The sequence below is a fragment of the Salmo salar genome, chromosome ssa16 (genome assembly GCF_905237065.1).
Source record: "Salmo salar chromosome ssa16, Ssal_v3.1, whole genome shotgun sequence".
In the NCBI taxonomy this organism is placed as follows: Eukaryota; Metazoa; Chordata; class Actinopteri; order Salmoniformes; family Salmonidae; genus Salmo; species Salmo salar.
Genome location: NC_059457.1, coordinates 84,955,540 through 84,971,431, shown reverse-complemented (window position 1 = coordinate 84,971,431; position 15,892 = coordinate 84,955,540). Strand labels below are relative to the sequence as shown.

At 45.9% G+C, this 15,892-nt stretch overlaps 1 protein-coding gene across 4 annotated transcripts in view; it reads left to right on the top strand.

Annotated features, from left to right (window-relative positions):
* The first annotated feature begins 1,001 nt into the window (after positions 1-1,001).
* The window catches only part of LOC106591964 (immunoglobulin-like domain-containing receptor 2), a 44,228-nt gene continuing 29,337 nt past the window's right edge, over positions 1,002-15,892 (top strand). For 3 of the 4 annotated variants that reach the window (XM_045698288.1, XM_045698287.1, XM_045698289.1), the window contains exons 1-2: positions 1,003-1,265; positions 7,478-7,810. In XM_045698288.1, coding sequence (XP_045554244.1) covers positions 1,151-1,265; positions 7,478-7,810 — 448 coding nt within the window. In that variant the 5' untranslated portion in view covers positions 1,003-1,150. Of the gene's footprint in view, positions 1,266-7,477; positions 7,811-15,892 lie in introns of all 4 variants that reach the window. The other variant, XM_045698291.1, reaches the window with a different exon arrangement.

The window sequence follows — 15,892 nt, the reverse complement described above, 5'->3', positions numbered from 1 at the left end:
ACACCAAGTAACACTGGATTCAGTCACAACACAAGATCAATGGAATCCTTAAATCTATGACATAATAAAAGGATGTGTTTAGCTCATCTTTTCATTAATATAGACCACTCCCCAGATAACAGACTCCTCCCCTGATAATACAGACTCCTCCCCCGATAATATAGACCCCTCCCCTGATAACAGACTCCTCCCCAGATAATATAGACCCCTCGCCCGATAACAGACTCCTCCCCTGATAATACATACTCCTCCCCCGACAATATAGACCCCTCCCCCGATAACAGACTCCTCCCCAGATAATATAGACCCCTCCCCCGATAACAGACTCCTCCCCTGATAATATAGATCCCTCCCCCGATAACAGACTCCTCCCCCGATAACAGACTCCTCCCATGATAATATAGACCCCTCCCCCGATAATATAGACCCCTCCCCCGATAACAGACTCCTCCCCTGATAACAGTTTGCCACTGGAGCTCAAGGTCCTTGTATATCTTTGTAATCAGTGATTTTCAAGGCGCTAACACCAATGACATATAATTGAGGGACACACATTATACTAGTAATAATGTCGTTTGTTTTTATTGATGCAGGCAATATATTACATAATTTTGTTTCAATGTCTAGCATTCAAAATGATAGATAGATATCTCTAAATCGCCAAAACATGTCACTACACCGCTACACATCACCAGTAGGACAAGCCAACCTGCTATCCCCCAGTAGATTCTACAATGCATACAAAAATATGTTTGTTGTATAAATGACTTATATATGTTTTCTTATTAAATAACTGTAAAAACAAAAGACAAATGTATTACTTGTCATGTTTTTCTCATTTTAAAGTGATTTTACATGATGCCAAAGTCAAGGATCAGAATTTATCGCCGCAATTCAAGAATGACCCAAATAGACTCAGTCCATTGACCACAACATGTAAAGATGCTTGAGTCACTTTTAAATGAACGCCCCCCTTGTCCTCAAAAGGACCAAACCGCGAATGCACCACCCATTTCTCAAACGGTATAGTCTCGTTATACTCGGGAAGAGCCAGGACCTGTACAGTCCCGTTATATTCGGTTAGAGCTAGGAGCGTTACAATCCCGTTATACTCTGGTAGAGCGAGGCGCTCCGAATAACGGTTTGAGGAATGAGGCGGAAAAGGCGAGGAGAACATGTACACAGGACTTCTCTAAACTCAAATACTTTGATATGGAAGATGTGTTTGTTGCTGAGATGGTGGATTCCTGTACTATTCCTGACAGGTAGGTGATGAAGATGTATATAACTTTGACTGACTAACTAGCCAACCTAGCAGTGGAACAGGTTAACAACTTTATTATGTTGAGGTTTCTCCTCACCTCTTTTACTTTTGAGATCTTATTGTTCTCGTCTCGAACCTGCCCTCGTTTTGATTTCGAACAGAAAAAAGAATCGGTTGATGTTTTTTCCGTGTTTTTTGCACAGCAATTTTTTTCTTCAGGATTTACAAAGGGAAAACATTTCAGGAAAGAACGATGCATTGTAGCCTTCAAAGAAAACAACGTAATTTACTTTCAAGTTACAGTCACGTAGGCCAATAGTACAAGACGTGTGTAGCCCGTAAACGATACAAAGTGACGGATTTGGAATGTAGACTATCCTGCCGTTTGATTTCAACATCACGAGGGATAGAAGCATGAGCTTTGTTGTGTGACTTGGTGCAGCGCAATGAAGGTAGCACAGGTCTGGCGGCTGTAGACAGTCTTCTGTTTGTTCCATGGTACTCAGCCAAGTGTGAATAATGTGATGGGAAGTTTATAGGTCACGGATTAGGAAGGGCTGACTTCAATCAGTGTACAATAGTGTACATTGGAGTTGTAATATCCATTAATGAATTAATACAATAATTACAGTAAAGTATGAAAAATGGTGTATTACAGATCGGGAATAATGTTTTGAAATTATAAACCTATAGAGTTCAAGTTGTCTAATGTAGGCTACAGTACTCCTTTTTGATTATGTATTTATATAGAGAAGTGTAGATTTGTAGATTTCTTCAGCTCTGTGTTTAAAATGTCCTCTTAGGTAGCAGGAGCTGTTTGAGGGACACCATATGTCCTTAGTCTAGCAGCAGGTGTTTGAGGGACACCATAGGTCCTTAGTCTAGCAGCAGGTGTTTGAGGGACACCATAGGTCCTTAGTCTAGCAGCAGGTGTTTGAGGGACACCATAGGTCCTTAGACTAGCAGCAGGTGTTTGAGGGACACCATAGGTCCTTAGTCTAGCAGCAGGTGTTTGAGGGACACCACAGGTCCTTAGACTAGCAGCAGGTGTTTGTGAGGGACACCATAGGTCCTTAGACTAGCAGTAGGTGTTCGAGGGACACCACAGGTCCTTAGACTAGCAGCAGGTGTTTGTGAGGGACACCACAGGTCCTTAGACTAGCAGCAGGTGTTTGTGAGGGACACCACAGGTCCTTAGACTAGCAGTCGGTGTTTGAGGGACACCACAGGTCCTAATACTAGCAGCAGGTGTTTGAAGGACACCACAGGTCCTTAGACTAGCAGCAGGTGTTTGTGAGGGACACCATAGGTCCTTAGACTAGCAGCAGGTGTTTGTGAGGGACACCATAGGTCCTTAGACTAGCAGTAGGTGTTTGAGGGACACCACAGGTCCTTAGACTAGCAGCAGGTGTTTGTGAGGGACACCACCGGTCCTTAGACTAGCAGCAGGTGTTTGTGAGGGACACCACAGGTCCTTAGACTAGCAATAGGTGTTTGAGGGACACCACAGGTCCTAAGACTAGCAGCAGGTGTTTGAGGGACACCACAGGTCCTTAGACTAGCAGCAGGTGTTTGTGAGGGACACCATAGGTCCTTAGACTAGCAGCAGGTGTTTGTGAGGGACACCACAGGTCCTTAGACTAGCAGCAGGTGTTTATGAGGGACACCATAGGTCCTTAGACTAGCAGTAGGTGTTTGAGGGACACAGGTCCTTAGACTCGCAGCAGGTGTTTGAGGGACACCACAGGTCCTTAGACTAGCAGCAGGTGTTTGAGGGACACCACAGGTCCTAAGACTAGCAGCAGGTGTTTGAGGGACACCACAGGTCCTTAGACTAGCAGCAGGTGTTTGTGAGGGACACCATAGGTCCTTAGACTAGCAGCAGGTGTTTGAAGGACACCACAGGTCCTTAGACTAGCAGCAGGTGTTTGTGAGGGACACCACAGGTCCTTAGACTAGCAGCAGGTGTTTGTGAGGGACACCACAGGTCCTTAGACTAGCAGTAGGTGTTTGAGGGACACCACAGGTCCTAAGACTAGCAGCAGGTGTTTGAGGGACACCACAGGTCCTAAGACTAGCAGCAGGTGTTTGTGAGGGACACCATCGGTCCTTAGACTAGCAGCAGGTGTTTGTGAGGGACACCACAGGTCCTTAGACTAGCAGCAGGTGTTTGTGAGGGACACCACAGGTCCTTAGACTAGCAGCAGGTGTTTGTGAGGGACACCACAGGTCCTTAGACTAGCAGTAGGTGTTTGAGGGACACCACAGGTCCTAAGACTAGCAGCAGGTGTTTGAGGGACACCACAGGTCCTTAGACTAGCAGCAGGTGTTTGTGAGGGACACCATCGGTCCTTAGACTAGCAGCAGGTGATTGTGAGGGACACCACAGGTCCTTAGACTAGCAGCAGGTGTTTGTGAGGGACACCATAGGTCCTTAGACTAGCAGTAGGTGTTTGAGGGACACAGGTCCTTAGACTAGCAGCAGGTGTTTGAGGGACACCACAGGTCCTTAGACTAGCAGCAGGTGTTTGTGAGGGACACCATAGGTCCTTAGACTAGCAGTAGGTGTTTGAGGGACACAGGTCCTTAGACTAGCAGTAGGTGTTTGAGGGACACCACAGGTCCTTAGACTGGCAGCAGGTGTTTGAGGGACACCAGAGGTCCTTAGACTAGCAACAGGTGTTTGTGAGGGACACCATAGGTCCTTAGACTAGCAGTAGGTGTTTGAGGGACACAGGTCCTTAGACTAGCAGCAGGCGTTTGAGGGACACCACAGGTCATTAGACTAGCAGCAGGTGTTTGAGGGACACCACAGGTCCTTAGACTAGCAGTAGGTGTTTGAGGGACACCACAGGTCCTTAGACTGGCAGCAGGTGTTTGAGGGACACCACAGATCCTTAGACTGGCAGCGGGTGTTTGAGGGACACCACGGGTCCTTAGACTAGCAGTAGGTGTTTGAGGGACACCACAGGTCCTTAGACTGGCAGCAGGTGTTTGAGGGACACCATAGGTCCTTAGACTAGCAACAGGTGTTTGTGAGGGACACCATAGGTCCTTAGACTAGCAGTAGGTGTTTGAGGGACACAGGTCCTTAGACTAGCAGCAGGCGTTTGAGGGACACCACAGGTCCTTAGACTAGCAGCAGGTGTTTGAGGGACACCACAGGTCCTTAGACTAGCAGTAGGTGTTTGAGGGACACCACAGGTCCTTAGACTGGCAGCAGGTGTTTGAGGGACACCACAGATCCTTAGACTGGCAGCAGGTGTTTGAGGGACACAGGTCCTTAGACTGGCAGTAGGTGTTTGAGGGACACAGGTCCTTAGACTGGCAGCAGGTGTTTGAGGGACACCACAGGGAAAAGGGCCTTCTTTTCTAACGCTCTATGTGCAACTTTCAAACTACAAACAGCATAAGGAACAGGTCAGAAGTGGACTTCTGCTCCCTGCCTCTCCTCTCCCCCCTTTCCCTCCTCATCCTTTCGTTCCCTGCTCTCCTGAAGTGCTGTGGCCTGCGGTGTGAGGAATGTAGCCTACTACACACCAATCGATTTCCCCTGTGCCTCTCTCTCTCTCTTCCTCTTCTCTTCTCTTTACACTGTTTCCCTCTCTACCATCTCTCTCTCTGTCGTTTAATCTCTCTCTCGCTCTGTCTGTGTCTGAAACAGCTAGGCTCAGCTCCTCTCCCCTCTAAACCCTCCTGTAGATCCCTCCTGTAGACTCTGTAGACCCCTCCTGTAGACCCCTCCTGTAGACTCTGTAGACCCCTCCTGTAGACTCCGTAGACCCCTCCTGTAGACTCTGTAGACCCCTTCTGTAGACTCCGTAGGGCTCTTCTGTAGACTCCGTAGGGCTCTTCTGTAGACTCCGTAGGGCTCTTCTGTAGACTCCGTAGGGCTCTTCTGTAGACTCTGTAGGGCTCTTCTGTAGACCCCTCCTGTAGACTCCGTAGGGCTCTTCTGTAGACTCCGTAGGGCTCTTCTGTAGACTCCGTAGGGCTCTTCTGTAGACTCCGTAGGGCTCTTCTGTAGACTCCGTAGGGCTCTTCTGTAGACTCCGTAGGGCTCTTCTGTAGACTCCGTAGGGCTCTTCTGTAGAGGAACTCATCAAATAAACCAGCCCTGTCCCTGCTCCTCTACTGAGGTGGTTTCCCTGGAAACGAATAAAGCCTGTGTTCCCAGTAGCTCTCAATCCTCTGAAAGACCCTGCTGACTTTCCTGTTGTTTCCCTTTCTGCTGCTGGGAATGTTCTAGTAATGTTATGGAAGCTGGTACTGTTTTATTGCTGGCTCCTCCAGAAGTTCCCTGTTTCATGAAGTGGTTTGGGAGAATGTGACAACTCTACTGTCTCACACACACACACACGCACGCACGCACGCACGCACGCACGCACGCACGCACGCACGCACGCACACACACACACACACACACACACACACACACACACACACACATGATTAAATGAAGCTACCCATCCCCCATCTCTCACTCTCTGCTCACTCCATTTCAGACCACATTGTTCACTGACCTCACCTCCCACTGCCTATTCAGAGAAACACCACACACACACACACACACACACACACACACACACACACACACACACACACACACACACACACACACACACACACACACACACACACACACACACACACACACACACACACACACACACACACACTTAGCAGACACAGATGTTTTTAGGCGTGTGTGTTTTCAGTTCATCACCTGCTGATTGACTGGACTGTCCAGCTCTGTTGTCAAGCTCCTGCTCATGAGATCTGTCGGGCTCAGAGCTTATTAACCAACTGGGTTTCAACTAGTCTACTCACCACAACACTGTTTGTTCCCTGAGCTTGATCCTAGGCATGAACTCTGAGAGCTAACGCTCGTCTTCAGGTTCCTCATCATCAACCACTGAACCACCTCTACTACATTCTGTTCAGAATCATATCAACTGAACTCAGTGAGTCAGATACAGACAGAGTGAATCAGGTTCCTCATCATCAACCACTGAACCACCTCTGCTACATTCTGTTCAGAATCATATCAACTGAACTCAGTGAGTCAGATACAGACAGAGTGAATCAGGTTCCTCATCATCAACCACTGAACCACCTCTGCTACATTCTGTTCAGAATCATATCAACTGAACTCAGTGAGTCAGATACAGACAGAGTGAATCAGGTTCCTCATCATCAACCACTGAACCACCTCTGCTACATTCTGTTCAGAATCATATCAACTGAACTCAGTGAGTCAGATACAGACAGAGTGAATCAGGTTCCTCATCATCAACCACTGAACCACCTCTGCTACATTCTGTTCAGAATCATATCAACTGAACTCAGTGAGTCAGATACAGACAGAGTGAATCAGCTGTTTTTATGTTTTTAGGCTTTGAGACTGTGGTCATAGTGACCACTTGTGTTAAGTGTGGGGGGATTTACTCAATCACCACACTGGTAAACCTGGGTAACTGGTATTTAAAATGAAAGATTACCACACCAGCAACATATCATTCTGTTCATTTTGTTGAGTCAGATTGCCTATTAAAATTACAGTCTCCTCCACTGCAGAAAATCTGTTTGTTCGTCCCAAATGGCACTCTATTCTCTACATAGACCTATGGGCCCTGGTCAAAAGTAGGGCACTAAATAGGGTGCCGTTTGGGACACAAGCCGTGTTGAATTGTACAGACAGGAATTGAACTGGAACAGATCCTGAGAAACTCTGATTTCTCTTTCTGAGGTTCATGAAAACCTTTTAGTAGCCTCTGCCCCAGCCGGGGGCTGACACTAACCGTATAGACACCTGTTAAGGATGAAACCACCTCTTCTCCTCTTTCCCAAACAAGGAGACAAGTAGATTTCAGCGGTCCTATCAAGTCCCTTATCCAAGCAGACATAGTTAACACAGTCTAGGTCTAGGAGAAATGGAGGCTCTTCTTCTAACTAACCCAGTTCCAGCCTCAGAACCGCATGTCACAGGTGGGAAACCTCCTGAGGGTGATACTGATTATGGCGCTGTACGCAGGGCTACCTCATCATGAGAGCATCAGTCCAACTCACCTCCACTACACGCAGTCAGACTAGCCTGCTCTTGCTCTATTTCACATTGATTGTAACAGTGTTTTAGGAGCTTTGCGAGGCTGGAGGTGACTCTCTGTCTCTCTCTCTCTCTCTCTCTCTCTCTCTCTCTCTCTCCCCCCCCAGATCTCCCATTAAGCTCAGCCATCCAGGTCTCCGCTCGTGAAGACAGGAAGTATGCCATGCTGTTCCAGTCGGTGGTCCTGCCGTGTCAATACTCCAGCATGTCCACCCAGACGCCTGTGGTCCAATGGTGGTACAAGTCTTACTGCCGCGACCGCACCCGCGACGCCTTCAGCTTCCCAGAGAGCCTGGGGGTAAGGGGGTCCGAGCTGGGCTCCTCGTCCCATCTAGACTGCTCCGATTCTAGCCGCACCGTCCGCGTGGTGGCCTCCGTCACCGGATCCTCCATTACCCTGGCCGAGCACTACAAGGGCAGAGATATTACTATCATCAACAGTAAGACATGGCACTCAATACTACTGTTGTTGATGATGGTATTACATCAGGGGGACTAGATGTCCAGGGAGGCTGGTCAGGTCCTCTAGATAAAAGACATGTCACTAGTGTTGGTGATGATGGTATTACATCAGGGGGACCAGATGTCCAGGGAGGCAGGTCAGGTCCTCTAGATAAAAGACATGTCACTAGTGTTGGTGATGATGGTATTACATCAGGGGGACTAGATGTCCAGGGAGGCTGGTCAGGTCATCTAGATAAAAGACATGTCACTAGTGTTGGTGATGATGGTATTACATCAGGGGGACTAGATGTCCAGGGAGGCTGGTCAGGTCCTCTAGATAAAAGACATGTCACTAGTGTTGGTGATGATGGTATTACATCAGGGGGACCAGATGTCCAGGGAGGCTGGTCAGGTCCTCTAGATAAAAGACATGTCACTAGTGTTGGTGATGATGGTATTATATCAGGGGGACTAGATGTCCAGGGAGGCTGGTCAGGTCTTCTCGATAAAAGACATGTCACTAGTGTTGGTGATGATGGTATTACATCAGGGGGACTAGATGTCCAGGGAGGCTGGTCAGGTCCTCTAGATAAAAGACATGTCACTAGTGTTGGTGATGATGGTATTACATCAGGGGACTAGATGTCCAGGGAGGCTGGTCAGGTCCTCTCGATAAAAGACATGTCACTAGTGTTGGTGATGATGGTATTACATCAGGGGGACTAGATGTCCAGGGAGGCTGGTCAGGTCCTCTAGATAAAAGACATGTCACTAGTGTTGGTGATGATGGTATTACATCAGGGGGACTAGATGTCCAGGGAGGCTGGTCAGGTCCTCTAGATAAAAGACATGTCACTAGTGTTGGTGATGATGGTATTACATCAGGGGGACTAGATGTCCAGGGAGGCTGGTCAGGTCCTCTAGATAAAAGACATGTCACTAGTGTTGGTGATGATGGTATTACATCAGGGGGACTAGATGTCCAGGGAGGCTGGTCAGGTCCTCTAGATAAAAGACATGTCACTAGTGTTGGTGATGATGGTATTACATCAGGGGGACTAGATGTCCAGGGAGGCTGGTCAGGTCCTCTAGATAAAAGACATGTCACTAGTGTTGGTGATGATGGTATTACATCAGGGGGACTAGATGTCCAGGGAGGCTGGTCAGGTCCTCTAGATAAAAGACATGTCACTAGTGTTGGTGATGATGGTATTACATCAGGGGGACTAGATGTCCAGGGAGGCTGGTCAGGTCCTCTAGATAAAAGACATGTCACTAGTGTTGGTGATGATGGTATTACATCAGGGGGACTAGATGTCCAGGGAGGCTGGTCAGGTCCTCTAGATAAAAGACATGTCACTAGTGTTGGTGATGATGGTATTACATCAGGGGGACTAGATGTCCAGGGAGGCTGGTCAGGTCCTCTAGATAAAAGACATGTCACTAGTGTTGGTGATGATGGTATTACATCAGGGGGGCTAGATGTCCAGGGAGGCTGGTCAGGTCCTCTAGATAAAAGACATGTCACTAGTGTTGGTGATGATGGTATTACATCAGGGGGACTAGATGTCCAGGGAGGCTGGTCAGGTCCTCTAGATAAAAGACATGTCACTAGTGTTGGTGATGATGGTATTACATCAGGGGGACTAGATGTCCAGGGAGGCTGGTCAGGTCCTCTAGATAAAAGACATGTCACTAGTGTTGGTGATGATGGTATTACATCAGGGGGACTAGATGTCCAGGGAGGCTGGTCAGGTCCTCTAGATAAAAGACATGTCACTAGTGTTGGTGATGATGGTATTACATCAGGGGGACTAGATGTCCAGGGAGGCTGGTCAGGTCCTCTAGATAAAAGACATGTCACTAGTGTTGGTGATGATGGTATTACATCAGGGGGACTAGATGTCCAGGGAGGCTGGTCAGGTCCTCTAGATAAAAGACATGTCACTAGTGTTGGTGATGATGGTATTACATCAGGGGGGCTAGATGTCCAGGGAGGCTGGTCAGGTCCTCTAGATAAAAGACATGTCACTAGTGTTGGTGATGATGGTATTACATCAGGGGGACTAGATGTCCAGGGAGGCTGGTCAGGTCCTCTAGATAAAAGACATGTCACTAGTGTTGGTGATGATGGTATTACATCAGGGGGACTAGATGTCCAGGGAGGCTGGTCAGGTCCTCTAGATAAAAGACATGTCACTAGTGTTGGTGATGATGGTATTACATCAGGGGGACTAGATGTCCAGGGAGGCTGGTCAGGTCCTCTAGATAAAAGACATGTCACTAGTGTTGGTGATGATGGTATTACATCAGGGGGACTAGATGTCCAGGGAGGCTGGTCAGGTCCTCTAGATAAAAGACATGTCACTAGTGTTGGTGATGATGGTATTACATCAGGGGGACTAGATGTCCAGGGAGGCTGGTCAGGTCCTCTAGATAAAAGACATGTCACTAGTGTTGGTGATGATGGTATTACATCAGGGGGACCAGATGTCCAGGGAGGCTGGTCAGGTCCTCTAGATAAAAGACATGTGACTAGTGTTGGTGATGATGGTATTACATCAGGGGGACTAGATGTCCAGGGAGGCTGGTCAGGTCCTCTAGATAAAAGACATGTCACTAGTGTTGGTGATGATGGTATTACATCAGGGGGACTAGATGTCCAGGGAGGCTGGTCAGGTCCTCTAGATAAAAGACATGTCACTAGTGTTGGTGATGATGGTATTACATCAGGGGGACTAGATGTCCAGGGAGGCTGGTCAGGTCCTCTAGATAAAAGACATGTCACTAGTGTTGGTGATGATGGTATTACATCAGGGGGACTAGATGTCCAGGGAGGCTGGTCAGGTCCTCTAGATAAAAGACATGTCACTAGTGTTGGTGATGATGGTATTACATCAGGGGGACTAGATGTCCAGGGAGGCTGGTCAGGTCCTCTAGATAAAAGACATGTCACTAGTGTTGGTGATGATGGTATTACATCAGGGGGACTAGATGTCCAGGGAGGCTGGTCAGGTCCTCTAGATAAAAGACATGTCACTAGTGTTGGTGATGATGGTATTACATCAGGGGGACTAGATGTCCAGGGAGGCTGGTCAGGTCCTCTAGATAAAAGACATGTCACTAGTGTTGGTGATGATGGTATTACATCAGGGGGACTAGATGTCCAGGGAGGCTGGTCAGGTCCTCTAGATAAAAGACATGTCACTAGTGTTGGTGATGATGGTATTACATCAGGGGGGCTAGATGTCCAGGGAGGCTGGTCAGGTCCTCTAGATAAAAGACATGTCACTAGTGTTGGTGATGATGGTATTACATCAGGGGGACTAGATGTCCAGGGAGGCTGGTCAGGTCCTCTAGATAAAAGACATGTCACTAGTGTTGGTGATGATGGTATTACATCAGGGGGACTAGATGTCCAGGGAGGCTGGTCAGGTCCTCTAGATAAAAGACATGTCACTAGTGTTGGTGATGATGGTATTACATCAGGGGGACTAGATGTCCAGGGAGGCTGGTCAGGTCCTCTAGATAAAAGACATGTCACTAGTGTTGGTGATGATGGTATTACATCAGGGGGACTAGATGTCCAGGGAGGCTGGTCAGGTCCTCTAGATAAAAGACATGTCACTAGTGTTGGTGATGATGGTATTACATCAGGGGGACTAGATGTCCAGGGAGGCTGGTCAGGTCCTCTCGATAAAAGACATGTCACTAGTGTTGGTGATGATGGTATTACATCAGGGGGACTAGATGTCCAGGGAGGCTGGTCAGGTCCTCTAGATAAAAGACATGTCACTAGTGTTGGTGATGATGGTATTACATCAGGGGGACTAGATGTCCAGGGAGGCTGGTCAGGTCCTCTAGATAAAAGACATGTCACTAGTGTTGTTGATGATGGTATTACATCAGGGGGACTAGATGTCCAGGGAGGCTGGTCAGGTCCTCTAGATAAAAGACATGTCACTAGTGTTGTTGATGATGGTATTACATCAGGGGGACTAGATGTCCAGGGAGGCTGGTCAGGTCCAGCAGATCAAAATAAAGGCCATATAGATAAAGATCACAGGTGGTTGAGGTCACAGGCAGGTCACAAGGCTGCCTCTCTTCTCAGTTCTATAACACACATGTTTGAAATGCACCCACCCACATGTGTGCTGTGAGGTCCTCTGAAGAGACACTGAGAGGGTGTTGTGGAGGACAGGCAGGGTGATGAAGAGGAAGAGACGTGATAGTCTGGCGTCCCATTGTGACATAGCTACGTGGGGGACGCACAGTCCGAACACGCTCCTCCCCACAATCCCCAGCCAACGAGGCTCAACGTTCTCGTCCTCTATGCGTTTTAATGTGTTGATAGTTGGAGAAATTGCTTGAGCCACGCTAAGAATTCAAAGTATGAAAGTCAGTGGTCCAACATTGTAGAACACTGCTGTGTGTACGCATACACATTTTGGACTCTTTAGACTCAGAGGCATCGGTGAGCAGACAGGGAAAGAGAGCGAGAGAGAAAGAGTAAGAGGGAGAGGAGAGAGAGAGAGGAAAAGATGGAGAGAGAGAGAGGGCTGAGAGGGAGACAGAGAGAGAGATAGCTGCAGAGAGAGAGAGGGAAAGAGGGAGAGAGAGGGGCAGAGAGGAAGACAGAGAGAGAGAGAGAGAGAGAGAGAGAGAGAGAGGGGTGGAGAGGGAGAGAGAAAGAGAGCTGCAGAGAGAGAGAGGGGGCGGAGAGGGAGACAGGGAGACAGAGAGAGAGGGAGACAGAGAGAGGGAGACAGAGAGAGAGAGAGAGAGAGAGAGAGAGAGAGAGAGAGAGAGAGAGAGAGAGAGAGAGAGACAGAGAGAGAGAGAGGAGCGGAGAGGGAGACAGAGAGAGAGAGAGGAGCGGAGAGGGAGACAGGGAGACAGAGAGAGAGAGGAGCGGAGAGGGAGACAGGGAGACAGAGAGAGAGGGAGACAGAGAGAGAGAGAGAGGGGGGAAAGAGGCAAAGGAATGGACCTGCAAATGGACCCCAGATTTATTGAGCTGTAAATCAGGGATAAGAATCAACCCTCTCTTCTCCTGTGACCAGATGGACAAAAGAGGATTTTTTCCCACATTACTGTGCTTTAATGTTGTCCTATCCCTCGCCCCTTGTTCTCTCTCTCTCTCTCTCTCTCTCTCTCTCTCTCTCTCTCTCTCTCTCTCTCTCTATATATATATATCTCCATCTTTCCCTCTCTTTCTCTCTCTCTCTCTCTGATGTGAGGCTCTTTAAAGGAGCTCTCTCTCTGTTCTTCTTTCTCTCCCTCTGTCTCTGATATGGGGCTCTTCAAAAGGAGCTCTCTCTCTCTGTCTGTTCACTGTGAAGTCAGCCTTAATGGTTTGGCTCCTCTGGTGAACCCTGGTGGGCACAAACATGTTCCAAGAATCTGTGGAGTAAGGATGGAGGAGGGGATGGGGGGATGGAGGGAGAGAGAGAGAGAGAGAGTAAGGTGGAGGGTTGATAAATAAAGTATCAGACATGGCAAGTACACACACATCAATATACACTACACACATCAATATACACTATGCACATCAATATACACTACACACATCAATATACACTATGCACGTCAATATACACATCAATATACACTACACACATCAATATACACTATACACATCAATATACACTATGCACATCAATATACACTACACACATCAATATACACTATGCACATCAATATACACATCAATATACACTACACACATCAATATACACGGCACACATCAATATGCACATCAATATACACTATGCACGTCAATATACACTATGCACATCAATATACACTACACACATCAATATACACTACACACATCAATATACACATCAATATACACTGTACACATCAATATACACATCAGTATACACTATACACATCAATTTACACTATACACATCAATATACACTATACACATCAATATACACTATACACATCAATATACACTATACACATCAATATACACATCAATATACACTACACACATCAATATACACATCAATATACACTATACACATCAATATACACTATACACATCAATATACACATCAATATACACGACACACATCAATATACACATCAATATACACGACACACATCAATATACACATCAATATACACTACACACATCAATATACACATCAATATACACTACACACATCAATATACACATCAATATACACTATGCACATCAATATACACTATACACATCAATATACACATCAATATACACTACACACATCAATATACACTATGCACATCAATATACACTATACACATCAATATACACATCAATATACACTACACATATCAATATGTACTATGCACATCAATATACACTACACATATCAATATGTACTATGCACATCAATACACACTATACACATCAATATACACTACACATATCAATATGCACTATACACATCAAAATACACATCAATATACACTACACATATCAATATGCACTATACACATCAATACACACTATACACATAAATATACACTATACACGTCAATATACACATCAATATACACTACATACATCAATATACACTATACAAATCAATATACATTATACACATCAATATACACTACACACATCACTATACACATCAATATACACTATACACATCAATACACACTATACACATAAATATACACTATACACATCAATATACACATCAATATACACTATACACATCAATATACACTATACACATCAATATACACTATACACATCAATATACACTATACACATCAATATACACTATACACGTCAATATACACATCAATATACACTACATACATAAATATACACTATACACATAAATATACACTATACACATCAATATACACTATACACATCAATATACACTATACACATCATGTTCACATCAATACACAAAAAGTTAAACACATTCATCATAGAAAACAAACATCTTCAGTAAAAAGGTATTTAATCAGCCTTTTGAAGTGTCCTTGAGGAACCAATTCATCCACTTTTAGAGAGCCTTGGAGATTATTCCGGAAGTAAGGTGCAAAACAACTAAAAGCAGATTTGCTAAGTGACCTCCAGAGGGATCCTCCCTGAGACCCTGTTTGGTATTACATACGTCTTTAAGTTAAGGAGGTAAGGTACAGAGGTTTATGCAGAAGGGACTTATAAACAAAAAGAGTGCAGTGCGTCGATCTACAAGACTTCAAAGAGGCCCAAACTTCTTTCTGATACAGAATGCAGTGACATGTACTGAACCTATTGTCCATAATAAAGCACAGTGCAATATTATAAACTGCACCAAATGGGTTCAATACAGTGGCATGTTAATAGATATCCCAAAAACTATTTTCTGGTTGTCCATAGGATTTGAAACTTGCAGTCTCCTAACCCACAGCCCCACCTCCAGCCCTATCCCCAACAGGAAAGGCTGTTCATTATGCTTGTCTCTTCCTGTCCCTTAAATAGGCCTGTTTACATGTCCGCCTCACAATGGACTGACTGGTCTGCTGAGTCTCCCTCCACAGAGTCCACCCAACCTCTCGCCTCCTTTACTCTTTACGACTCAACACAACTCCTCCGTGGACTGTGACAGACACAATGTTCTCTCCTCCTCCCCCTAACTGGCCAAAACAAACCTGTTTCTGTTCCTCCTTGTCCTTGATGATCTTGATATTTATATTCTCAGTTGAAACCTGAGGTGATGTATTTGAGACATCACATGGGAAGTTAAGGAATGTTGTAAGGTAGTTTTACAGAGTGATGTTTAACAGAGTGTAACGGTTGTCGTCGGGAATGGAGGACCAAAACGCAGCAGGAATGTGGATGCTCATCTTGTATTTATTTTTAAATAAAGAGAACACCAAAATAAGAAAAACCAAAACAGTCTTGTCATGCTCACACAGGCAAAACAAGAAACAATCTCCCACAAACACTTAACCAAACACATACCCATATATAGGACTCTCAATCAGAGGCAACTAGAAAACACCTGCCTCCAATTGAGAGTCCAACCCCAATAAACTAGACATAGAAATACAAAAGACTAGAGACCACATAGAAAATA